Source organism: Cucurbita pepo, chromosome LG01 (genome assembly GCF_002806865.2).
Source record: "Cucurbita pepo subsp. pepo cultivar mu-cu-16 chromosome LG01, ASM280686v2, whole genome shotgun sequence".
NCBI classification, from domain to species: Eukaryota; Viridiplantae; Streptophyta; class Magnoliopsida; order Cucurbitales; family Cucurbitaceae; genus Cucurbita; species Cucurbita pepo.
The window spans coordinates 18121825-18147704 of NC_036638.1; the positions used below are offsets into that span (position 1 = coordinate 18121825).

At 37.1% G+C, this 25880-nt stretch overlaps 4 protein-coding genes and 1 long non-coding RNA gene across 10 annotated transcripts; 1 reads left to right on the forward strand and 4 right to left on the reverse strand.

The window, feature by feature from the left end:
• Positions 1 to 435: 435 nt before the first annotated feature.
• Positions 436 to 3586, reverse strand: LOC111788272 (calcium and calcium/calmodulin-dependent serine/threonine-protein kinase-like). The gene is made up of 7 exons (XM_023668589.1): positions 2859 to 3586; positions 2700 to 2754; positions 2504 to 2614; positions 2202 to 2434; positions 1880 to 2087; positions 730 to 789; positions 436 to 630 (listed from the first exon to the last, which is right to left on the reverse strand). Exons 1-7 carry the CDS (start codon positions 3569 to 3571, stop codon positions 457 to 459), a joined length of 1554 nt encoding a protein of 517 aa, XP_023524357.1. The 5' UTR covers positions 3572 to 3586; the 3' UTR covers positions 436 to 456.
• On the forward strand, positions 2842 to 3978 carry LOC111788279. The gene is made up of 2 exons (XR_002814121.1): positions 2842 to 3279; positions 3361 to 3978. It is a non-coding gene; the product is annotated as an uncharacterized LOC111788279 (long non-coding RNA).
• A 1200-nt stretch (positions 3979 to 5178) lies between these two features.
• On the reverse strand, positions 5179 to 8930 carry LOC111799261 (ETHYLENE INSENSITIVE 3-like 1 protein). 3 transcript variants are annotated; one of them, XM_023682751.1, is made up of 2 exons: positions 8745 to 8930; positions 5179 to 7474 (listed from the first exon to the last, which is right to left on the reverse strand). In XM_023682751.1, exon 2 carries the CDS (start codon positions 7404 to 7406, stop codon positions 5571 to 5573), a length of 1836 nt encoding a protein of 611 aa, XP_023538519.1. In that variant the 5' UTR covers positions 7407 to 7474; positions 8745 to 8930; the 3' UTR covers positions 5179 to 5570. The 3 variants fall into 3 exon arrangements, with proteins under 3 accessions (XP_023538519.1, XP_023538505.1, XP_023538513.1); XM_023682737.1 differs by having other exon boundaries at positions 5179 to 7558; XM_023682745.1 differs by lacking the exon at positions 8745 to 8930 and adding an exon at positions 8006 to 8633 and having other exon boundaries at positions 5179 to 7558.
• Positions 8931 to 14008: 5078 nt separating this feature from the next.
• On the reverse strand, positions 14009 to 19561 carry LOC111782934 (type I inositol polyphosphate 5-phosphatase 10-like). Of its 4 annotated transcripts, XM_023663895.1 has the most exons (11): positions 19266 to 19561; positions 18374 to 18454; positions 18158 to 18233; positions 17754 to 17856; positions 17542 to 17646; positions 16272 to 16812; positions 15384 to 15577; positions 15172 to 15280; positions 14927 to 15075; positions 14628 to 14843; positions 14009 to 14545 (listed from the first exon to the last, which is right to left on the reverse strand). In XM_023663895.1, the coding sequence occupies exons 2-10, from the start codon at positions 18404 to 18406 to the stop codon at positions 14630 to 14632; spliced, it is 1524 nt and encodes a 507-aa protein (XP_023519663.1). In that variant the 5' UTR covers positions 18407 to 18454; positions 19266 to 19561; the 3' UTR covers positions 14009 to 14545; positions 14628 to 14629. The 4 variants fall into 4 exon arrangements, with proteins under 4 accessions (XP_023519663.1, XP_023519593.1, XP_023519805.1 ...); XM_023663825.1 differs by having other exon boundaries at positions 14009 to 14843; XM_023664037.1 differs by lacking the exon at positions 14009 to 14545 and having other exon boundaries at positions 14714 to 14834.
• Positions 19562 to 21001: 1440 nt separating this feature from the next.
• On the reverse strand, positions 21002 to 24755 carry LOC111809702 (SUN domain-containing protein 1-like). The gene is made up of 2 exons (XM_023696091.1): positions 23387 to 24755; positions 21002 to 21688 (listed from the first exon to the last, which is right to left on the reverse strand). The coding sequence occupies exons 1-2, from the start codon at positions 24491 to 24493 to the stop codon at positions 21380 to 21382; spliced, it is 1416 nt and encodes a 471-aa protein (XP_023551859.1). The 5' UTR covers positions 24494 to 24755; the 3' UTR covers positions 21002 to 21379.
• Positions 24756 to 25880: the final 1125 nt, after the last annotated feature.

A 25880-nucleotide genomic window follows, 5' to 3' on the forward strand; every position in this document is an offset into this window, starting at 1 on the left:
TATAACTAGTTTTCAGGGAAGAATCTAAAGTGGGAAGAGTTCAAGAAGTCCAAATTAATGATATTATCCATCAATAAATAAAAGAAGCCGGTGCAGTTCAATTCAGGTGAGATATCAGGTCAGCAAGTGAAAGCAAATCTAAGCAAGTTATTATTATCCTTTAGGTATGTTCTATGAAAAATTAAATGGTTGAATGTGTTTCCTGCCTTATTGGGTTATTTTGATTTTTGCTGAACTAAGTTCTTGAGTAATAATTTGAAGTATACAATCTTCTGTAGTTCTTCTCTATATCAATAGAGTCACACTTAACTGAATTTCATTAAAAAAGTTGGAACATAAAATACTTCCGCTGCCCCTTGTTACTGATGATCTGTTTTTCACAATGGACACATAATTTTGCAATTATGTCTAGATCTGTTACTGAAATGTTGATGGTGTGCATGGCAAGCTAAAAATTTACTGGCGAAGAGAAGACAGGACAACATCTTGGAGGGAGCTGTCCCTCTGCATGGCCGCTTTGAACTCATCGAAGGTAACCTTTCCATCACTGTTGGCATCCATCAAATCAAATATTTCATCTAATTTTCCAGGTTCTGTGATGTCCACTGGAAGGCAATCGTCAGGTAAAGCCTGCTTAAAATTATGAAGGTCATCATGCTTAAAGAAACAACAGAAAAAGCATAATACCAAGTAACATGAATGAAATAAAAATCAAGGAAAGAGCATTACTCTCAACATTGATGCAACTTCTTCCTTTGTGATGCACCCAGACCGATCTGTATCGTACATCTATCAACCATAATAATCATTAAAGCTTTGTGATTGTAGTATGTTCGCAAAGTAATGGATTCAGTAACAATGTTTTCTATGTGCAGGACATTCTCAGCAACAAGGTTCGTGCTCGTTGGCTACAAGTTGCAGTAACAATAAACAGTATTGGCTAATATGGATGAGCTGTTGAAGTTGTGGAGGGATAGCTGTGCATTAAATGTTGGAGAGAGGCCAANATGTGGATGAGCTGTTGAAATTGTGGAGGGATAGCTGTGCATTAAATGTTGGAGAGAGGCCAAAAGGTTTTGAGGTTTGATGATGATGATTTAAATGGGACTGGCGTCCTGTGAGTCTTATGACAAATCCTTAAATAGTCTTCAATCCTTATGATATAGTCTTCAATTCCTATGATATAGTAAGGTCTGATTTCGTGCTCTATGCTGCATAGTGATGACTCTTAGTTTTGGGAAGACACCCTTTCCTGATTCTTCACTCTTGTATGTTTGGTGTGAAAATTAGTTTATCTGAAGAATTCAAGAAAGAGGAGTCTTTGTGTATGAGATCTCACATCGGTTGGAGAGGAGAACGAAACATTCTTTATAAGGGTGTGCAAACCTCTCCCTAGTAAAAGTGTTTTAAAAACTTTGAGGGGAAGTCCGAAAGGGAAAGTCCAAAGAGGACAATATCNCCCTAGTAAAAGTGTTTTAAAAACTTTGAGGCGAAGTCCGAAAGGGAAAGTTTAAAGAGGACAATATCTGATAACGGTGGGTTTGAGCTGTTACATTGTGGGAGAGGGGGCTCGGAATAAGAAACATCAGAAAAAGGGATTTTNATAACGGTGGGTTTGAGCTGTTACATTGTTGGAGAGGGGGCTCGGAATAAGAAACATCAGAAAAAGGGATTTTGCAACTTTTAGCCTTGAGATGGAGTTGTAGCCCTTTCTCTAGTCACTGATGTAACTGTCTAAAATAATTCTGAAGGATCATGAATTTGTCTCCCTGGAACTTAGATTTCTTTTAAAGGTGGTTCTAAGTAACATTCAAAGGATTAAATTCTCTATGAATGTTGTGTATGTGGGTGTTGTGTATTTTTGTAATTGAATACGCACCTGAAAACATAGGCGAAGAGCATCATCGCCTTGTGAGTTACGAAGGCTCGAAAATCCACAAAGTAACTCGCGCATGTCAATTGTTCCATCCCGGTTATTGTCAAAGAGGTCGAAAATTCGAGGTGCAAGAGGGATAAGTGAAGACATATTCATTGCTTTCAGCACCTCTTCAAATTCAGGAAGAGTAGCATTGTCCCCTTTTGCACATCTGCTTATTGCAAGGTATGCAAATTAATCATTTCTCATTAATTTTGTCTACTAAGGTTACTAGATTAGTGTGCCATTAGATGATTGTAAGCCATTGCATTTATAGCAAACTTACATTGTCTTGAAATGGAGTCTGAAACTTTCAACTTCCTCAGGTGTGAGATCATAAGATCCCAACAAAGATCTTAGCTTTTTTGTCCTCAATAAAATCGTGCTGCTCCATACGCTAGCTATCGCTGCAGCTCGAAGCTTGCGTCGGGCATTGAAACTCTTAAGTCGTGATACAATCTCAGCATCCATTTGATCTTGCTTGGCTGAATTACCCATGACCCATGGATGCTCTAGAAGCTGTGTCATGAAATTTGTTAGGCTCACAAGCAATCCAGCAAATTACACTAAGGCCAAGCCCCCTCGTACCTCTTGGGCACTCGGTCTCCTCTGAGGATCAACTGTCAACAGACTCGAAATCAGTTGCCTAGCCGAAGAAGAAATCGTCTTCCAAGTTTTCTCATGGAAACTGAACTCTCCCTGCATTCAACCAAAGATTCACAAAAGGAGCACATTTTCAAAATACAAGTTTATAGATTTGATAACATAATTGAAGATCACTTACAGCCATGATCAGTTCATGTTTTTCTCGATTGGACCGAGCGATAAAAGGCGGGTACCTATGTAAAGAAACTTATTTGAGTTCACTTCATTTTGCATAGGAGCTGCAGAATAATGAAACTTTGACCTTTTTTTCTTGCAGAAAGGAGATTCCATTACATACCCTGAGAGAAGGATGTACAAAATCACTCCCAGAGACCACATATCACTTTTGGAGGTAATTGTTCCTTGGGAAAGCGCTTCTGGTGAGACATAATCTATGGAACCAAACAATCCAACAACTGGGTCAGTGAAATCCTCCACAGAACTCAATCCAAAGTCCATGATTTTCAAGGAAGAGTCGTGGCTTTCGTCGAGGAAGAGACAGTTTTCGGGTTTCAAGTCACGGTGAATGATATTGACTTCATGAAGAGCCTTCAAACCACTAGCAATCTGTCTCACAACTGCAGCAGCTTTAGCTTCAGTGTGTCTCGTCTGAGCCACGATCCTATCGAAAAGCTCGCCTCCAGAACAAAGCTCCAACACGAGGTGAACCCCGTTCGAATCTTCATACACGTCGTAAAGATCAATCACATTTTCATGAGGTGAGACATTCTCAACTATCTTTCTCATTACTAAAATCTCATTTGTCAATAGAGCATCAGAAATCATAGACTTTCTTGTAGGAACCATGGAAGTCACACTCTTGAGAGCATTTCGATTTGGTGGACATCCCATGAAAGCTGATGGTCCAATTCTTCTTAGTGTTTTAATAGCTACTTCCTTTTTCTCTCTTCTGGACTTACTGATACCTTTCCTGACTACTGAGAATCCTCCTCTCCCTATAACGTCGGATATCTCGTACTCGTCGGAGAGTTTTCGAGCTTGCTGTATCATTTTCGCTCGAAAATTTGATGAAGAAACCACCCAGGAGGGTGAAGAGAAGGAATCTGGGAATATTTGGTGGAAGAAAATTGACAAGGAAGAGGACAAGAGGTGGTTGAATGATGAGAGAAAAGGAAGAGGATTGGAATGAGGGACTTACATCATGAGAGTTGTGGATTAGTTATTAAAATTTGGATTGAAAAATGAGGCATTTTAAGGAATAAAGAAAGGAGAATAGGAGTTGGGGAAGAAAGACAAAACAAAGTCAATGTTTAACATTGTGCAGAAAGCTCTCTCCTTCTCTCTTTTCTTCATCATTTCTTCTCTCTCTCTCTCTCTCCTATGAACCTTCCCTCTGTTCATACTTTATTCATTATTAGATGTGAAGATTTGAAGATCGAAGTCGAGATTTTTTCATATGAACTTATTCCAAAGGAAACGAGAATTGAGATGTAATTCCCGGGTGAAAATACATGCTTAAGACTAGTCATAAAGTGGTTAAAATCACTTTTGTTAGGCTTAAAATTACTTTCAAACATGTTTTTAATTATTTAAATTGACTTAATGTTCGATTTTACCGTTTAAAACGGGATTTTCATCCTATAAAAATTACTTTAAATAATTAAAAACATTACTTCCAAACAACGGAAAATAGTAATCATCTTTGATGGATTTATTTTTTTAAAAAAAATTATACCATTTATGAAATTTACAATTAAACCCTTGTGTGGATTATTTGCTTTTGGTTGGCAACTTAGCCAACCCATTACTAGATTGCCAAGTTTCAGCAAAATTTCATTATATACATATATTGAAAAGGGTAAAGTTTGTGAATCTAGCGTTTTCATTTTTTATTTTTTTAATTTTAAGTTTTCGACAATTTTATATTATATATCTTCATAGGAACAGCACTATAATTGAATAGATTCAAAGATTATTCATTAAATTGAAATCGAACTCACCTTATTAGAAAAATTAATTTTCTTTATTCGAATAATTTTTTAACATAAGTTTTATGATTTTTAATACTTTTCTTATATTATTTAAATTTGTAGTAAAGTGTGCATGCCCGAATTGTATAATCCTTAACCCAATTTTTTTAGTAGTTTGATCGTCGGTCAATCGAGGATCATAGTGGTTTGACCTTAAAATAACCAAGGGAGTTGTTCTTGGACTCGTAAAAAAAAAAAAGTAACAATATTACTGAAAGATCAAATTTCTAACATCCCGATGTAACCTATATATATAATTCTTTTATATATTTTTAGATTTATAAATGAGTATAATATCTATATGAAAAACCATCGAGAGTTAGATTCATTTAGTAGATACATATATTAAATTATTCATGTATCACCATAACGATAATATATTAGGGTATAAAAACCATCTTATTTTGAAACAGAACTCATATAGCTGTGTATAGATTAATGGATAAAATAACCCAAGGTCATTAAATAATAATAATAATAATAATAAGATGAATAAATAAAATAGAAGTAACCAACCATTTACAATTATAATCTTATTGAATAGAGGCCGACATATCTCAATCTCCCTTTCATTAAATAACTGAAAAAGGAATTTGATGGATATAATGACATATTGCCAGCAAAAAATAAAATAATATTCCATCAATTGGTTTAAGAAAGTATCCAAAATTATAAACATTATAAAAGCAACAGCTACTTTCATTCACGACTAAAAGTTCCCAGAAATACAGTATTAATTGAGAGCTTAAGATTCCTGAATTAGTGACCTTTTTTTTTAACTTTACTACTACACTCAGTAGCATTATATCCTACATTATATGTAAAAAAAAGCCTTAAAGATTGTAGCTGTAGAACATCTAAGTACATGCTCACACAGAAGCGTATATATATGTATGTATGTATATATATATATTAAACAACTAGCATATAGATGGGAAGAAAATGCACCTTCTTAATGGCATGAAGATGGCTGGCCTTTGGGCTTACTTCCGATCATCCGAGCTTGAAGTATTTTCGACTCAAAGGTACCACAATTGTGTATCTTGCTTTGGCAATGGTGGGTCTACTGGGTAATCGATTGATGCCAAGTTAAACGGAGAACCAAATCTGAAGTCGGGAATGTTATCGTTAGGATACATGCCGAAAGGAGAATCGAACGTCTTGTATTCGTCAAATGGGACTTTTGTGGAAGAGAAATCAGGGAGCTGCATTGGCATGCTACTTCCCCCCACCATTGCTCCTTGGCAATACAAGTTATCATCAACTTGGAGTTGGAATTTTGGCAGCTGTTGGTTGTGATCGGCTCTTGCTTCGACGTTCCCGGAATTCAAAATCTTGTCCTGTTGATGGTTAGAATCGTAGAAACTTAGAAGGTCAGTGATCATTTTCTGGTCGTCGTCTGGAAGTCCAAGGCCTGATACTCTGAGGGGTGGAGTTGGGTTCATAGGCCGGGTAGGAGGCTTGGAATGGTTAAAGGAGGGAAGAACTGGAGATGATTTATCATCGTTAGTTAGAAAGTTTGGGATGCCAAATATTGGGGAAGAATCACTCCTAAATGGGCAGTTCAACTGGTGGTTGTTTCTCGAAGTCCTGTCGAGAAACCCGAGGCACAAGCTGTTATATGGGCATTGAGAATATTCACAAGTATATATCTTCTGAGGCATCATTGTATTTGACTCATCAGTAATCAGAGTCCTCTTTTGAATAAAGTTTGAACTGTTCTCCATGAGTTCTTCCTTTATCTGAGGTCCCAATGGTGGCATCATTGGCCTCTCTCTAGGTCCAGGAGCCCCCATATTAAAGAAATTGAGATCATGAGGCTTCCTTTCCTCTGTTTCGACATTTGGTTCGTCTTCCACTACTTCAACATCGTAATCGCTACTGTCACTGATTAAAAGAGATCCGCTCCCACAGATCGACACAGGTGGGCATCTATCAGGAAACAATGTCCTGGCCAAGGCTTCTTCCTGGTTTACAATGGCCAGCCATGTAGCACTCTCTTTTGCAGTCATCTTGTCTTGCAAACATTTAGACTGACGAACAAGCTTGCGAATCTTGGCAATGTCGGGCGACATGTGCTTAATCACAGCAGTGAGAACGCTAACTTTCCAAACCTTCTTCAGATCATGGGGCTTCTTATAAGGGGGAGGCCCCTGGTCCTTTGGTAATCCCAATTCAGGCCACCATTCCTCGTTTCCAGTAGGCCACCACGGTGGGGAAACGCCCTTCTCCAGTGGAAAACGACGCTGGGGTGGATCACAGTGCTGCATCAGAGCAGACAAAAGTGATCCAAGGGTTGTATCTTGGAGCTCTTGTAAAGTGTGGGGAGTGGATGTCACTGTATTGCAGTCATCATTGATCCCAGGAATTGCATGATCAGCCTGATATTTGGTAATGGCTGCTGGGCCATTTCTATCGAATCTGACTCGTTCTTTCCACCAGGCACGAAGATTATCAGAAGCTCCACTCACTGGCTTTCCTTTCTCAGGAATGATCCCATAAACGAAACCTTGAGCTTTACAAACCTCCATCATTTTCAACATATATTTCAGGATACCGTCTTGAGCCCGAGACATCTTCTTCCTTCGGGCTTGCTCCTGGGATTGACGCTGCTTTGAATTATCATCCCCTTCCTTCTCTTTGCTTTGTTCTTTGAGTCGCCTCAAAAGCATCCGATCACGCCACATCCTTCTCTCAAGCTCATCAACATCCAGCTCTTCATCGCTATAATCTTCCTCCAAAGTAGCCTCTGCTTCATGCTCCCGACCCATCTCTTGTTCCCCAGAAGGAGCCGAAAAATATTCAAGATTTTGGCAAAAGCCAATATCTTCAAAGATTCCCATGGTGTTCATCATTGAAATAACCTCACTATCGTTGGCTTGAAACCACTTGGTGGTGGATGGATTGATCTCTTATCTAAGCACTGTTCAAACAAAACAGGATTTTACGGTCCACAGAATTTAAAGTTCTGGCGAAACATTCCAGAAAATCGTTCATTCATGATATCCTGTCGAAAAAGTAACAACCCAATACTTTGTTAGAAACTTAAATGCTACCTCAAGAAGCACGATTACTTTGAATTGGTTATGGCTGCAATATAAAACTTAAAAAATAACAATAATAAAGTCAAACTCATCAGATTAAATAAATAAAAGAAACGAAGCGTAGAAGAAACATATAGCTATATGCACAAGCGAATTAATCCGATTAATTAAATATTTTTCAGTGTGGAAAACAAACATTCATACTAGCAGAGAAATCGTCATTTAATCACTTAAAGAAAGGATAAATAAAAACATATTAAAGAAGAGAAAGAGAATCAGAAGATAATATAAAATAGATCCAAGATTTAATTATCGTGAGATGTATTTTCAACGTCAAAAAAGGAGAAATCAACATAGAGTATCGGATTGCAAGAAATTCAAGCGCTCATAGTTTCGCTTCCAATCCATACCCTTAACACTAAGATTGGAAACTCTGCGTGTAAGAAACGCCACGTTTGATTCATTCGAGTATAATCTTCCCCCAAGAATTTCCAGCAAATTTCTCCATTTCTAAAGCAAAACTAAACTATCCTTTATGACCAGAAACAGAGATAGACTTGAGAGTCTACATGAATTCATATTCACGCCGACTGTAACTCTTCGCTTTAAATGAAAAAAGAAGATGACCAGCTGCTTTTAGATCGAGAAACTCGGAGTCGATCAAAATCTTATCCCATCCCCGAAAAATGAGAATGAAATGAGGACAATCAAGCAGTAACGTAAGGATCAAGGGCGTTGAAGAAGAGGACAAGTGGCAGAAGTTGCAAAGAAAGTCAGCAGTTTATATCAAACAAAACGCCTATAGTTCGTCAAAACAACATGCCGAAAAACCGCATATCTCAGTCGATAACAAACAATTCAGAAAGTAAAAAATAACCAAAAACATCCAACCGCAAACTCCGGACTCAATAACCACAGCAACGGATCAACACAATCAAAACTAAAACTCAGCAGATGAACAAAAAAATCATGAACAGATAGCGCCACAACCACTACCACGTCCATATCGGACTGAAAACAGATATCACTCCGCAATTTCAAGCTCCTTAAATCAAACAGCAGTAAAACCAAAAACAACAAAATTAACCAGTTAAAAAGCCGAAATAGTACAAGAATTACGCTCTATCATTTCCTGAAATTGAATATTACCTTCCGAAGTCCATTGAAAATCCTCTTCCTCACCGCTCAAACTTTTCAAACACAGCACAAAGAGAGAGAGAGAGAGAGAGAGAGAGAGAGAGAGACGAAGTGACGGTGCTGAGGCTTTTGTTGTTATCCACTTCTCTGAAACTAGAGAGAAATAAAAGATGAGAGAGAAACTGGTGGGTCCTCAAATGCAAAAGACAAACAGTAAAATCTCAGGGAAGGAGGAGACTTAACACGATCTCCAGTATTTAACCGTGGTTGAGTTAATTCTTCTAACCGCGGTTAAACCCCATGGAGGCTGCTATTGGAATTTTGCCTATCGAGTTATTTTCCTCTGTTTTGCTCTCATCTTAACATCCCATGGTCGACATGTCGTTTTATCGTTTATCTCACTTTTTCTTTTTAATTTTTTTTATTTTATAATGAATTATATAAATTATTTTTCAATTTCTCGATGAAAAATTATGTCAAATTACATTTTAACGTCAAAGTAGAGACACCATCCATTTACGAGAATGCTACAATTAAGTTGGCATGTTTCTTAGGACTGCTCGAGAGTTTGATTAAGTTTGGTCAGGTTATGAATATTTTATACCAATCCGAAATTTCGAGCTAGCTGGGTTGACGAGTCGAATGACCCAAATAATGCTCACAACTCAACCCTACCAAACCCGCTATTTTCGAGTTGAGTTGGATTAGGTTTGTTAGCTTTTTCCGCTCGTAAAACTAAAATATCAGACTTCAAAAATCACAACATAGGATGAATTAATTAAATAAATAATTGGAATTAATTAAAGATTTAAAATTATAAAAACTAAAATTTATAAATGTATAATAGTTTTAAATTATTAATAGAAGGCACCCAATCATTAATTGGTTTTAATTAATTTCCTTCGTTAAATAAATAAACTATATTGGCTTAGTTGGAAAATAATAATATAATTCAACTTATTTTAAATATAGTGGATTCTATTCGAAAAAAGAAAAAAAAAATCTTTTTTTGCATGAAATTTTACTATAAATGTTTCCATTTATTTGGGAAAGTTATTATTATTATTATTATTATTTGTAAATATGAACGAGCGTTTTTGTTAATGGTCGGTAATGAGTTGTCATATATTTTATTTGTTCAGTTCAACCATCTAAAAATGACGGTTCCAAATGTTAATATTTTAATTAATTAAATTATAATAAATAATGAAAAATGTGATGTCACTAAAAGATTTGAAGATTTAGTGAAATTTTGAATAAAAACAATCGAAATTTGAAGAATCATTTTTTAATTTTATTTCTAAAGGAAAAAATGTGATAATAAATAATAAATAAATAAATAGGTTCGTGGTGAGAGCCATGGGAGGTTTCAATAGAGATGTCTACGTGTATTCTACCACTTATTTTATTTTTCATCATCGACCAATTCTCTATTTATTTTAAAGTTTTGATTTTTTAATATAATTTTTATTAAAAAATTGTAAAAAAAAAAATCTTAATAAATCAAATTTTTTTACAACATATTATTAATTTAAACATTACAATTAGAGTCTCAAAATTAATTAATTAATTATATAATCCTGTTTTCGACCCAATTTATCTAAAAAAAATATATTTCCAATTTTCTGTCTAAATGAGAAATTCCTCTCCGTTCGTGAGAATGTTAGTGACGGGTCAACTAACAAGCACAAACACTCTGGTTTGACTTCGAGGCACCTCTCAATTAATTTAAAAACCTAAATTATAAAAATTGCTTAAATTTTGCTATTTATTTAAAAATATATATTGGTATTTCAAGATTTATAATATTATATTTAATATTTTTTAAACCTTTAAAAACTACATTTAAACAGACTTTTCGTCTAAAATTATAATTATTTTTCTCCTTTAAATATATATTTAAAACATTTAAGGAAAAAAAGTAAATATAATATATTAAATTTTTTAAAGAAGATGAATATATATATATATATTAAAATAGGTATATTATAATAACTTTATACCGAACATAAACTTATTTAAAACAACCATACATATTATTATTCTTAAATTATGTAAATTATTGAATTCGTAATAAATAGATATAAAATATATATTTGAAGGAGTTGAACTATGTTTAAATTGATTAATAAATTAATATTAATTTAATTAAAATAATTTATGAGTAATTATCACGTGAGTTTTATTTTTTTAAAATTATTTTTTATTTATTTTTACAAACTCCTTTTATCTTAAATTAAAAGTCTTTAAATACCAAAAAAAAGTTGCAAATTGTGAGAATCGAGGACGAGAAGGCACTCGGATGCAAAGGATTTTCCAAAAGTGGATTTAAAAGCAAGGGAAAAAGGCCGCAGCCGCCGCATTGACAAAAGGCCCTATAACCCACGTGTGGATCCTTTAATCCTAACTGTCTAAGTGTGCCACGTTTTAGGTGGACCCCACAGTAATAAGAGGCGATGGAAAGTCTTCATAAAAATTTGGTCAAAGGTCAAGCTCCCATTTGATGTTACCTCATGGAAGAGGACTCAGTATATTTGTTTTTTCTATTTGTTTTTTCATGTGAACACGATCGTATGATATTGTCCACTTTGAATATAAGTTCTTATGACTTTACTTTGGGACTTAGCCAATACGGGACTTCAATCATCCAACAGATGTTACTTTGATACGTCATTGTAGTCTACCAGGTCGTCTCGTCCCGATTATACTAAAAAGTATCTATGTACTGTCTTCAATTTTTCTCGTCTCCAGTCTATCTGTGTATTACATAAATCTTAGTAAAGTTTCTCGACGTCACGTAAAATGAACTAAAGAAAATGTTTTTCCTACCCTAACCTAATATTACTCGTTAGCAAACTTATTTCTTCTAATTCCTGTCCACATACTTATTTTCTTAAGCTTATCTCTCTGGTTAACTATTCTGTCAATATGAACATAACTCAATTAGTTCAAATATTATATCGACCAAAATATAAAAAATTAACATATTACTGAACTAGAAAAAAGAACGTCAAAGACATAGAAGAACCCAGATTCCAGATGAATGAAAACGTTACTGGAGGAGATTCTCGAACGAGGAAAAAGAACCAATGACTTTGAAAGACTAGCAACCTAACAGTCCTAAGCAACTTGAAACCGATAGCTTCACCAAGCGTAAATGTAAACTCCGCTCCATATAGGTCTCCTCCCTTCCCTATACAAATTGGGTTCAAAATTATTTGAAGACAAAGACATGTCTATATGAATTATTATTATAAAGTATACAACTTTATAAAATCCAAATAGCCTTAGCCCAACCCTCAAAGTTTGGGCCCTCCATAAAGTATGGATTAGACTTTATGGCATCCCTCATCCATAACATTATCATTTAACCTGTTTTGAAAATGATATCATTCAGGGACAGTTTTTCTTCTCATCCCTTTCCATTATAACTCATCATCTTCTGCTATGAACAAGGATCGAGCTCGAATCTAATAGGAACGAGTCTCGGATTTAACACGAAAATCTCGACTCGGCTTCAAGAAATAGATCAAAACTTGATTAACATTGAAGATCTACACATACACATACACAAGAAGCTACTTTCTAATCAGATCATTGTATGTAACAGTCAGTAGTACTGTATTTCTATAGCTATGAATCTTTTTTTCTCAGTATAAAAAGGAAGCTACCATGGCTGGCTTCGAGATTCCTTGCAACGTCGGGTTTGTGTTCTTCGTCTCGATGATTCCATTGAGATTTAGCTTCTCAACTTTGTTGGCTTCAATCTGTTTCAAGAACAAAACAAGAGATGAAACAAAGAATCTATGAGTCTAACATTAACACAAACACAGAACATTAAACTAGGATTAAGAGTTCATTACTTGTTCTGTGTAGGATTCGGGCCGCTTTTAGGAATTTGTCGAAGGCTCGAGGAAGTCGACGATGGCGTTTCGGGGAGCTTTCGAACTGTGAGAGGTAGATGAAGATGACCAACTCGAAACGAGGACGATGGGAGGAGTGTTCTTGCAGCCAGAGCAGCAGTGTGAAGATGGAGAGGAAGCATCAGTAGAAAAGTGTAGAGAACTGGAAGCAATGATTTGCAGATCAAAGGTTTCATGTTTTTTTGTGAGTTCTGAGAGAATCAATGTCTTATTTGTCTTGCAACTCCAACAACTAGTGGTCTGCCTGCTTATATAATTCAACAAGTTTTCTAGTTTTGTCTTCAACTGCCTTTCTTTGTTTCACTAAACAGAATACTTACAAGTTACACCCCTGTATTTTGTATATTTCGCAGATCGAACCACTCCCGTACGTAGTGTATTTTACGAATCAGACCCTTGTATTAAAAAAAAGTTCAAAACGCCCTTGTGAACATGAAAATATACCCTTTTGTCGGTTAGGTTTGATAAAACCGACTTATATGCCAATCTAAATATTACTCAACTGGTTTGGTTAAAACACATTCAGTCGTTAGAACAGAAGACAAGGTGTAAACTTAAGGTGTACAAGGGTAGATTTGCAAAATAAATAACTACAAGGGTGTGATGTGCAATTAATCTAAAAACTCATGTATTTTACAAATCAGACCCTTGTACTAAAAAAAAAAGTTCGAAATGTCCTTGTAAACTTGAAAATATACCCTTATATCGGCTAGCTTTTGTTAAAACCGACTCATATGTCAATTTAAGCATTCACTCGATCAAGAGGTCAAAAGTTTAAATCATTCTACCTCCAATATAAGAATCAATATCATAAGACAAGAGTACAATAAAACAGAAACAATTAAAACTCAACTGGTTAAGACACATTCACTCGATCGAGACATTAAAAGTTTAAATCACTCCACCTCCGTTATAAGAATCAATATCACACGACAATAGTACATTAGAACAGAAGACAATAACTCGATCAAGAGGTCAAAAGTTTAAATCTCACCAACTCCATTATACGAATCAATATCATACAACAACAGTATATTAGAACAGAAGACAATAGTTCAACTGGTTAAGACATATTCACTCGATTAAGAGGTCAAAAGTGTAAATCTCTCCACCTCCATTATACAAATCAATATCATACGACAACAGTACATTAGAACAGAAGACGAGGACTTCAAGGTGTAAACTTTAAGGTCTACAAGGGTAGATTTGCAAAATAAATAACTACATGGGTGTGGTGTGCAATTAATCTAAAAACTTTCAAAAAATGAATGGCCTGGATTAGTCTGTAAAGATCAAACACAGTTTTCAAGACAGATCCAAAGGGTTAGTGGGTGTGAGCTGAGCCATGTGATCTATGTTTGACTTAAGGAACTTCCAATTTCCAAAGCAAAATCAAGACTTGAGAGAGGAGTTCTTGCTAATTATACAATAATTTGTTCACCTGCCATCACGTGGTCATGCACGTGATCAAAATAGCAAAAGAAATTTGTTCTATACTCCTTGACAAAAATGCTACTGCTACCAATCTGCACAGTGCTTAAAAAACTATCACTTTTCCTCTCTATGTTTGACTGAGAGCTACATTCAAATAAATCAATCTTTCCTTTACCTAAACTATTCTTCCCCTTTTCAGGTTGCCAATTGGCTACAATCTGATGTGATGCACCTATAAGCAACAGTCTGCATCCATGGCTGATGATTTGATGATTTGATGATCATCATCATCATAAGATGATAGACTTAAGAAAGTTATAGAGAGATCTACTAATATAACTCAACTTGCTGGTTTTGTTACGATCTCTACAACTAGTTTCGGTGTCGGGAAATACTTCGACGAATCATTGTGTTCTTGGGATGAATGGTTAGAATAAACTACTGAGCGTTTAGGACCTGATGGATGTAAGTAAAAGTAAGGAAGAGTGCAATGTGTTTGAAAAGGAAATTCATAACCCAACAAATTGAGACTACTTACATTTAGGGGTAGTAGTAACTACTGTTTGTTGATAGTATTTCTTCAGCTCCAACTTTCATGTTGGAGCCAGGCATTTTCTTCTTTGCCCCTCCTTCGACGACCGTGACGTCGACTAAGAATGTTGCACAAACGGGGCGGTGATCGGAGAATTGGGACTCCCCACGAATGTAATAAAGTTGTCGTATGCCGTCACCGTGCCATAAAATTCTGTCACACCTGCATTCTTCTATGAGTTTTCAGGGTGTGTTATGAGGGTTGATTAGAACAAGGTTTTGTATGATTTTCTATGTCATACGTACCAAGCTGGTGTTCTTCTCTTCTTTTTCGATTTTTTCAAGTCCCCGGCGTACGTGTCGGAGTTGTAGTAGTATTTATACGTGGGGGCGAAGTAAATTGTTCCCTCTTTCCATCCATAGAACACTCGCCCTGCATCCCTTTCGATCTTTAGCTATAACATCCACCAAAACATAAGAATCAGCACAAAACATCTTTGATTTTAAGCTCAAAATCTCAAACTTCAACCACAACTCTAGAGGACGATTACCTGATCTTTGTTAAGAAGTTCATCCCAGTGATTTGCTTCCATAAGCCTTCGAGTATCCGAGTAGCTCAAAGCTATCCGATAGTTCAAATCTCCTAACCATATTATTCGTCTAGAGCCATTTCATCAACACAAATGAGAAGCTCAGTAACAAACAGTGTTATTCTTATTTATATGTATATGTTTTTTCATATCATTCAGTTCAAGATGCTCACTTGTGTCCAAGGATTTTCTCTGGCATTCGACCGTCAGGTGTTCTGCATATTTTTGGAAACTGAGTGTTCTTAAGAATTTCTATGACATCCAAATTTCTCCGGAGTTCATCCCCTTCTTTCTCTCCTGAAGCTAAGTGGCTGCAGATGAAGCAAAAGCTTGTCTGGTGAATTAACATGCTCACTGAAATGCACCCCTGGAAGACAAGAACCGACCCTCACGATTTCAGAATGAAACAATATGGACCGCCCAAGCCCACCGCTAGCAAATATTGTCCGCTTTAGCCCGTTACGTATCACCGTCAGCCTCACAATTTTAAAACGCTTCTGCGAGGGAGAGGTTTCCACACCCTTACGAGGAATGCTTTGTTCCCCTCTCCATGTGGGATCTCACAATCCACCCCTTTGGGGGTCCGGCATCCTCACCGGCACACCGCCCGGTGTCTGGCTCTAATACTATTAATAACAGCCCAAGCTCACCGCTAATAGATATTGTCTTCTTTGAGCTTTCCCTTTCGGGCTTCCCCTCAAGGTTTTTTAAAATGCATCTACTTGGGAGAGGTTTCCACACCCTGATGAGGAATGCTTTGTTCCCCTCTCCATGTGGGATCTCACAATCCACCTCCTTTGGGGTCCAGCATCCTCGTTGACGCACCGCCCGGTGTCTGGCTCTGATATCATTTGTAACAGCCCAAGCCCACTGCTAATAGATATTGTCCTCTTTGAGCTTTTCCTTCCGGGCTTCCCTTCAAAGTTTTTTAAAATGCGTCTACTAGAGAGGTTTCTACACCCTTACGAGGAATGCTTCGAGGAATGCTGGGAGATCTCACAAATACTAAGCAGAATTATCCCATATTTGTAGACAAGGGAACTCGAAATATTAAGTATTACCTTGTTGCCGAGGCATCCCATGATTCCACGACTGGTACTTGCAATTCGTAAGTGGCTAACATATGGAACAAGCTCCTTCCTCATCCAAATTGTGACAAAAATGCCAACCATTTGTTTACTTGCAATGAGACCATACTTCATCTCGTTACCGCTTTCAGGAATGGAAATCTCTGAAATATCAAAGACGCTTGGATCCTCCTCTTCATCTTCTTCTGAAGAAATACCATTTTCACTCACATGTGATGGTTGGCACCGAAACCAGAAATCCTTACTGCGTTTCCTTTCAAGTTCCAGTGGCGTACAATTGCAACTTTTTAGCTTCCTTCTACTTACAGTCCTGAAAGTTTTACTGATGCTTTTAAGAGAAGGTTTTGGAAAGAATTTAGAACCGCTAAAACCAGTGGCAGGTTTCGGTCCTCTTGAGCAGCCATTTATTGGATTGTTCAATGATTGGTTAATTAAGGATAGCCATCTTGCAGCAGGCTCATTGTCTTCAATAACGAGAACATTTCCAGCATTTAGAGGCACAATTTCCTGAAATCTGATGATATAAGAAGTTAAAATAACACATCAAACCGTTTGAATGATTGGAAATATAAAGAATCAGATGACAAAATTTGATTGGGAGTGGCAGATAGAGGCTACTATCCATAGTTTCGTTGGAAGAATAAGAGCTTTGGAACTTCTTTTGTAAAAGCCCAAACCCACCGTCAGTAGATATTGTTCGTTTTGGTCCGTTACGTATCGCTGTCAGCCTCACGATTTTAAAACGCATCTACTAGGGAGAGGTTTCCACACTCTTATAAGGAATGCTTTATTCCTCTCTCCAACCGATGGGGGATCACACAATCCTCCACCCCTTTTGGGGGCCAACATCCTCGCTAGTACACCGTCCGGTGTCTGGTTCTGATACCATTTGTAACAGTCCAAGCCCACCACTAGTAGATATTATCTACTTTGGCCCATTACATATTGCCGTCAATCTCACAGTTTTAAAATGTGTCTGCTAAGGAGAGGTTTCCACACCCTTATAAAAAATTCTTCGTTCCCCTTTCCAACTGAGGTAGGATCTCACACCTTTCCAAAATTATAAAATGGAAATTTGAGCCGTGAACAAAGTTGGCATTGTTGTCTACTCAATAAACAAACCAATATAGTTTCTTGGAAAGAAAAGATAGGAAAAGAACTTTCAAAGCACAGCAAGATGAATGAACATATTCCATGTTGTCGTTCTTAAAAAGAAGGAAAAAGGGAGGGGCAGAAAACATACCCGAATATGTAAATATCAGCGCTATCGTCGTTCTTAATAAAATCGTTCAGATTGAGGTTAGTATGGGGAGATTTTCCTCCAACATTCCACGTTGCAACAAAAACACTGAATCAAATCCCAGCAGGGAAAAGAAATGTTAATGCACAAAAAGATTAAAAGTTCATCATCTGATCAAAACAAAAGAAAATCAAAGCAATCTCATAACAAAATACCGGAAGGATTGAACTTCTTCTTGATCACGACTCATTAGAGAATCCGTGCTGCCTAAGAATGCACTATCTAGCTCTAGATCGGAAATCGATTCTAAGCCCTTTCCTGATAATCAAACAGGACACTCACTTCTTATCAAACTTCATAGTTTAAACCAACTGATCAAAAAATACTCTGAAATAGCTGGAAAAGGAACAATATCAAGTAGAGAAACTATACCAATCTTGCTTCCTTTCTCACACTAATTTAAAGATGTGAATTGAATATATTCTTCATTGAAAAAGCTACTTCAAAATTATCATCAATGACTTATCTGAATAAAACTTTGCTTTCTATGGTGATATTTCTTTCTTTATCATAAAAATAAAATAAGAAAGATGTTAAGTTAATCCCTTTTGGAACTCACCAGTGGACTCAAATGAACCTTTGAACTCTCTCTTCCCATTTCTTTCTCCCATGGCAAATATTTTTCTAATGAAGGACTGAAAGCAGAGGAAGAAAAAGAAATAGATATTTAATGATACTAACTTCATAAGGTACAAATTCAAGAGGAAAAAACAACAAAAAAAACTTTAGGATCCAAAAAATGGGAAGAGAGAAAGGGAGCTGATGAATCATTCACCTTCTTTCTTGAGTCTTGTTCTTTGAAAGTCATTGTCGATATTGGAATTTCTCATCAATTCCACTGACCCAAATCGAAGATCTACAGCAAAACAAATCGAAGCAAACATAAATTGAAATTTCACTCTCAAGAACGTCAAGAAACCAAGGACTCAACACCAGCAACCATCCCCTGATCCATGATATCAATAATCTTCTTACAAATCAATTGCCAATGAAAATAAATTGAACTGAAGCCAATGGTTAAGACATAATCCAAATCAAGAAGCTAGAGATTCAAATCTATTTTGAATGAACAGAACACAGACAGAACAGGAAACCAACCAGACAACAATGATCTAATGAGACCAAAAACTCAATAAATCCAAAGAAAACGCCAATATTACCACAAAAAGAAGCAAAACTCAAAATTAAGATTTGCTCAAGGAGGAACAGATTTGATCAAATTAAAAACCAAAGTGGCAACCCATGACAAGGTTGACAAGTGGGGGGGCTATTCTTATTCACGAGAAAGTCAACTGTCGGTATATATATATAAGAAGAATTAAAACAAAATGAACTTCCACGATTTCCGCAGTATAGAAAATTGAAATGATAGAAAAGAAAAAAGAACCTGAAATTGAATGTTAGAGATTCTAGAAGAAATAAGCAAAATGTCTGATATTCAATGGAGTAGTCCGAGAAATTTGCTGTTCCAAAATGCATTGAAATTGAGAAAAGAAATGGCACAAAAGAGGATAATAATAATAATAATAACCACGATCGATTTGATTGATGTGCAAATGGAGGGGTAAATTTTCTCGGGAAAATAAAGCGAGAAAGAAAATGTTTCTAGATTCTCTCATTCTCGAAAAAGAAACGGTCATAAGTAGAGAGGAAAATCTCAAAATCACCTTTGAAGAAACGCCGATTTCCGCAGTGTGTGATTTGATCCTTTCATTGCTACAATTGGAGAAGTTGTTCGATCGAAGTTCTTCAAATGTTCATCGCAAAATGGCGAAGGATCAAATCTTTTGATTGAAATCCTTTGAAATGATCATCAAAAGAATGAAGAAATGGATCAATTTCATGGAACTAAGTGCAGAGATGAAATAAAATTGCAACAAATTCCCAAGTAAATGGATTGCTTTCAAATTTCTGTTCTTCCCCTTTTATAGAGCTTTGAAGGGAAGCAATTTCAGATGCTTTAATTTGGGTAGCATCCACATGGAACTTTTCATTTTGTTGTGCTTTCTTTTCGGCTTTTTTTTTTTTTNTTTTTTTTTTTTTTTTTTTTTTTTTTTTGAGTTAAACAATTATGACATAATTTCATAATTTTTAAAATTATTTTGTTTAAATTTCAAAAATTTTAAAATCTTTATTTTAATTATTTTTATAATTTATTTATCTATCTCAACCAAGAATACTATATATTATCGATTTACAAGGAACGTAATTTTGAACGACCAACCTGATGGGTTAAAACTTATTATAATAATAATAATAATTATTATTATTATTATAATATTTTAAATTCAAATTTCAAGACAATGGAAATTAATGAACGTAGCACTTAGAAATATATATATTATTTAACTGCTCACTCAAGTATAATCATTTGCAGACAGTGAGTACTTGATTCTATATCATTTGTAATAGTTCAAATTCATCGTTAGCTAATGTTATTTTGTTTGGACTTTTTCGAGCTTCATTCAAAGTTTTAAAACGAGTCTGTTAGAGGGAGATTTTCACACCCATTAGAAGGAATATTTCGTTCTCTTCTCTGACTAGGGTGGGGATCTCATATTTACTCTCATCTTGAAGTAAGTCAACCAACTAGAATTCGGGTTACTGTTGACACGGGCGACATATGCCCGAAGATATTTTAGAGAATTGGGATAAAAAAAAATATAGAAAACGTTTTAAAAAAGCAATGTTATAAACTAACAAGCAAATAAGCAACAATCACAGTTTTGATAGCATATAGCTCGAGAAAGGATTTTTATAGGTTCTTATTCTTTTTCCGAACTATTTTAAAAAAAATTACCCTTTTTTCGAAACAATTTTTATAATAATAAAAAAGTGGAAGAACAACGTTGTCATAACTCATCTACCCATTTCATAAAATTTTAAATTATTAAAGAACAAATAAAGTGAAAATGGGGCCAAAAGTTAATTATATAATAATTAAGAGGCAAAAACGTGAAGGGAACCAAATGTTGGGGTAATGTTTGCCTCGTTTACAAGCTAAAGAAAAAAAAAATAAAAAAATAAAAGAGGTAGATCCTTAAATAAAGGGTTTTCTTAATATTCTATTAAAATAACAATGTGGTCCTCGAGAATTTAGAATGTTTTAAAACAGGACAATAACTTCTTTTAATGACAAACATTACCCATCAACAAGATTCTTTTATTTACAAAGTAACCCTTTTTGGGGCAACTTTTCAGATATGTAACCTAAAGTTGATGCTTCATCTTACACAAAAATTGTTGATGCCAAAAGTGTTGGAGGGATAAAGGATCGACTCGGTTACTCGTACGAGATTCTAAACTCCGCTTCACTTTAATACTGTCTCTACTTTTAGTTTGGTTTTGGAGCGGGTTTGACCATGAATACTGTTGACTAAAAGAAAATGTATTATAAACAAACTTCAAAAATAAAGTTCGGTAAGTAAGAAAATATTCGCCCGAGATATAACTCGATCGATTAAGTCAATCATCCTCGGTTTGAATCCCGACGACTCCCACATGTTAGACTTACAAAAACAACAACCTGATATCTACATAGACTCGTTTAGAGAGTCGAGAGAGAAAGATTAGAATTTAAAGCTCGGTACGTGTAAGACTCCGAGAAGCGTAGGCTGAAAAAAAACAAAACATAACCCCACATTACAATGCCGAAGGAAAACAAAGGAGTAAAAGGCAACATCTGTGCTTACTAGCCAAAAGATTCTAAGAGTGAACAGGGAATGTAACAGTTACAAGGATAATACAAACTTGGAACACAATACATGGCTGCTGTGTCCGATCACGACTGCGTTGCCATCATAGAAACAGAATACGGTTCGTGACCGTGAACTCTCACGCGGTAGATGCAAGTGTGCGATGGGCTTCCATGGTTGGATGAGAAATCTAATCGGATCATGTCAACGAGTCCGGAGCCTGTTGTCTCCACCACGTTGAATGTCTGTGCATTGCTCTTTTCGAGATCGTACGTGAACTCGGCCAAGAGAAACATCTTCTCAGCATTCGCAGCTGAGGCAGCAACGTCGTCCCCTTGAAACCATCCAGATACCCTGCACGCCTTAGGCGCGCTTGATCTATCGTATGCTACGCTCTGTCCAGAGAAGCCAGATTGTGAAGCCTAGTGAGTAAAAAAGGAGGAAGCTGGCAGATGGTATAATCTAATAATACATATAAACATCTATCGAAAGCGTAATGTATCCTCTTTAAAGCTAAAGCATTTATCCATTTAACTTCGAGAAACTGTTTGTGTGAGATCCCATATCGGTTGGAGAGGGGAACTCTCTCAAGGGGGATTGTGAGATCCTACATCGGTTGGAGAGGGGAACGAAGCATTCATTATAAGGGGTAGAAACCTCTCCCTAACAGACTATATAACAGACCAAAGTGGACAGTATCTGCTAACAATGGGCTTGGGCTACGGGCGTTTTGCTTTTCATAGACACGCCATTGAAGAATATTTTAAGCTCTATATTGGATTAGTAGAAAGAAGATGCCCTATCTTCAATCTTCATCATACCCTTTTCAACTACAGGTTTCTCAAAGGATGTCTCATATACACACCATAGAAAAGAAGGTACTTTTGTACATCATTCTAAAATAACATATGCATTATCCATAACCACAACCCTCCCAACTCAAAATATCGAACCGACATATCGAACCGACCATAGAACCCTGTTCAATAAGTGGAACGCATTAGCTGTCTGCTATCCGGTTGGGCAGTAAGTGTAATGACCCAAGCCCACCGCTAGCAGATATTGTCCTCTTTGGACTTTCCCTTACGGGCTTCCCCTCAAGGCTTTAAAATGCGTTTTCTAGGAGAAGGTTTCCACACCCTTATAAATGGTGGTTTGTTCTTCTCCCCAACCAATGTGGGACATTATAGTAAGGGTCGAGAAGGACAATCACTCATTCTTAAAACCAGCATTCTTAAGACCAAAGAGGCGGGCGGAAAAGGGGGGAAAGCTCTCCGTTCCTGGTTCTCCTGTAGCTGGATTCTCCGGAACCACAAGAATCCTTAGTTAGAATGGGATTCCAACTCAATACCTTTTGAGATTTTGAATCACCTACCACCTAGGTCTTCCTTTCCGGTGTATATCCCGCAAAGATTAGTATAAAAACGTGCAACCTGACTTGTCCGAAGCACAATTAGGAAACGCTTTCGGAGGGCATGGTGTCCCTCTCTAGTGGGTAAGCACCATTTAAAACTAAGATCACAGCACCACTTAAAACTTTTGGAGGGCATGGTGTCCCACTTAACTATGCTGGTCTGTAGGATAGAACTTGTTACAGTAAAGAAAAACGTAACAGAAGGTTTTAAAACGGGTCCATCAGGGTGAGGTTTCCACATCCTTATAAGGAATGCTTCGTTCCCCTCTCCAACCAATGTGGAAACTCACAATCCACCCCCTTTGGTGGCCCAGCACCTCCCCGATACACTGCTCAGTATCGGGTTCTAATACCATTTGTAACAACCCAAACTTATTCAGATTATGTTGCGTAACTCTAAAAGACGCGTTTTAAAAACCTCGAGGGAAAGTCCAAAGACGACAATATCTACTAGCGGTAGGCTTCGGCTGTTATACAATAACTAAGCAGATAAGGTGCCAGCATTGCATTTTCAACTATGCCTATGGTTCTCTTCACAACTCATGGAATACAGTGCAATCTTTTTTCTTTTAAATCAAAGCCATGGCAGTATACACTAACAAATGCTCATTCATTTTCAGGCAATCCTAAGATATAAGTATTTACCATATAGAAACACATATTTGGATAAGAACATCACCTTGGCAACATGCTCTAGAGTAATAGCTTCTGGAACGATCGCCGTCCGTAGCCTAATTTGAACGAACCCGCTACTTCCTTTCAAGGGGAAGCACTGCCCGGGCTCCCCGAAACTCGGTTTCAGCATCTTATTCGCATTTCTATGAACTCCATTCCTTGCATTTCTCGAAAACCAGTTACTTGTTCTTCCTGTAAACGGCTCGGAATGCTTTACAACCATAGCCCCACCAGAAGCAAGAGCATAATCCACCCTACCAAGTCCATCAGCCGCATGCTTCTCAATCTCCATCTCAACCACCTCCCTTGCATAGGCTCTTATATCATCCAAATTTGCAAACCGCTCATCAATTTCACCGCTCTTCGCCTTCTTCAATTCGTCGTAAATCCTATCGAATTCTTGCTTCGACAACCAATCCACGGCCGTTAACTCGCTCAAAGACCTTTCCAGATCCTCCCCTTTATCCTGCAGCACCTTCAAACCGCTCTCAAGATCAGCAGTTTTTGCCTCAATCTTATGGTCAACTTCCCTTCTCAATCCCCCAACTTCGTTCTCGATCTTCCGATCGACGACCTCCACCTGAACCTGAATCATCTTGGTGGTAGTCTTCAAGAATGCTTCAACTTCTGCAATCCGTCCCTCAACTTCCGAAAACCCCATTTGATTTCCCACCGCTCCATCCCCTGATTTTAGGGCTAATTTCCTAATCATTTGAACCAACCCTAGAAGAACCATCAAAAGCACAATATTCTTCGTAACGACGCTAAGAATAGTCGCCCATCGAGGCTTCTCCGGCTTCGTAATCGCCTTTCTACTCCGCCGCGGCGAAATGGTGGAATTCGCAACAGTTTTCTTGATCTGAAGTGGATCCCTAGATGACCGCTCGAGAACAACCTCACCTCTAATCGAGTGATGGCTCATATCCCTACCAATTCCACCGGCGACCTTATCATCGGCCGCACCACCAGTCCCCGCAGTAGCAGTATTCGATAGAGGATTCGCGCCATCCGTTGCCAACAATTCAATACTAGCCCCCTTCTTCTCCGAAACCAACACCGGCCTCCTCCGCGCCGCCGGATTCGCCGTTATCGACACGGTCGAAGCCGACATTTCTGTGGAGAAAATTTCACGATTCCGACAGCAGAAATAAATTCCCCAAAATGCAAAACAAAAGCCCTAACAGTGAAGAACGAAATTGAAGAACATACGAACATACAAGAATGTAAAACGCAAAGAGATTGAAAAGGAATTTTGTATACACTGAGATTTTGAAATTTCTAAGAAAAAAACAGAGAAATTTCGAGGGAAAACGGAGGATACGGTGGCAGAATTTGATTTCCGAATCGAGAATAATTGAGTGCATGACCTGAATTAAATTAACCGACGCATCGGATGAAAGCAACCGGCGTTTGAATTTTTTTTTTTTTTTTTTNTTTTTTTTTTTTTTTTTTTTTTTTTTTTTTTTCACATAGAAAAACAATCCTTTGTCTTGTTTCATTGTCAGAATTACCGTTTATTATTTCTATTTTTGTCGGGTAAAATACACTTATTTTTCTTTTTTAATTATTCAAATTTCTAAATTAATCGAGCTCGGGCCTAGCATCATCGCTGACACACCGCTCGGTGCTTAACTCTGATACCATTTGTAACTGCCCAAATCCACCATTAACAAATATTGTCTACTTTGGCTCGTTACGTATCATCGTCAGCTTCACGATTTTAAAACGCATCTACTATAGAGAGGGTCTAGTCCTTTTCGGACTAGTACCTTGCACCTCCGGGTGGCTGCCTTGATACCATTTGTAACAACCCAAGCCATTGTGTGATGTCCACAAAACACCATCTATAAGGGTGTGGAAATCTTCCCCTACCAGACGCGTTTTAAAGCTTTGAAGGAAAGCCTAAAGAGGACAATATCTGCTAACGGTGGATCTGGGTCGTTACAAATGGTATCAGAACCAAACACTGGACGATGTGCCAACTTTCTCACTGTTCCTCGAAAGGGAGTGGATTTGGGGGCGGTCCCACACCGCACACCAATCGAAGGAAGGAAAGAGTGCCACCGCACACCAGTTGGGGAGGAGAACAAAACACCAAGGGTGTGGAAACCTTCCCTTAACATATGCGTTTTAAAATCTTTAGGGGAAGCTCAAAGAGGACAATATCTCGGTCGTTACACATTGCTAACCGTTATTATTCGCTTAAAACATGCCTACTCTATTTCCACACCCACATAAGAAAGGTTTAGTTCCCCGCTTTGACCCATTATGTACACCGTCAGCCTCACGGTCTTGAAACATGTCTACTCTGTTTCCACACCCACATAAGAAAGGTTTAGTACCCCTCTCCAACCGATGTAGGATCTCACGACCCTATAGGTACCAATACTTCACGAACTTAGAGGCATTACCATACCACCGGCAAGCATGTTCGAGTATTTGGAGGCACGTGTTTTGTTGACGGAATTTTGTATAATTCAATAATTCAAAATTTCAAA

Excerpts from the sequence above, each read along its gene's own strand:
- LOC111799261 (XM_023682751.1), bottom strand. The coding sequence starts at position 7,406 with ATGATGAACACCATGGGAATCTTTGAAGATATTGGCTTTTGCCAAAAT.
- LOC111788272 (XM_023668589.1), bottom strand. The coding sequence starts at position 3,571 with ATGATACAGCAAGCTCGAAAACTCTCCGACGAGTACGAGATATCCGAC. Across the intron at positions 2,755-2,858 it reads TTGTACATCCTTCTCTCAGG|GTACCCGCCTTTTATCGCTC; the intron begins GTATGTAATGGA and ends TTCTTTACATAG. Across the intron at positions 790-1,879 it reads CTCTTCGCCTATGTTTTCAG|ATGTACGATACAGATCGGTC; the intron begins GTGCGTATTCAA and ends TATGGTTGATAG.
- LOC111782934 (XM_023663895.1), bottom strand. The coding sequence starts at position 18,406 with ATGACTTTCAAAGAACAAGACTCAAGAAAGAAG. Across the intron at positions 16,813-17,541 it reads GCTGATATTTACATATTCGG|ATTTCAGGAAATTGTGCCTC; the intron begins GTATGTTTTCTG and ends TTATATCATCAG. Across the intron at positions 14,844-14,926 it reads AAGAGAAGAACACCAGCTTG|GTGTGACAGAATTTTATGGC; the intron begins GTACGTATGACA and ends AGAAGAATGCAG.
- LOC111809702 (XM_023696091.1), bottom strand. The coding sequence starts at position 24,493 with ATGTCGGCTTCGACCGTGTCGATAACGGCGAATCCGGCGGCGCGGAGG. Across the intron at positions 21,689-23,386 it reads CTCTAGAGCATGTTGCCAAG|AGCGTAGCATACGATAGATC; the intron begins GTGATGTTCTTA and ends TTCTCTGGACAG.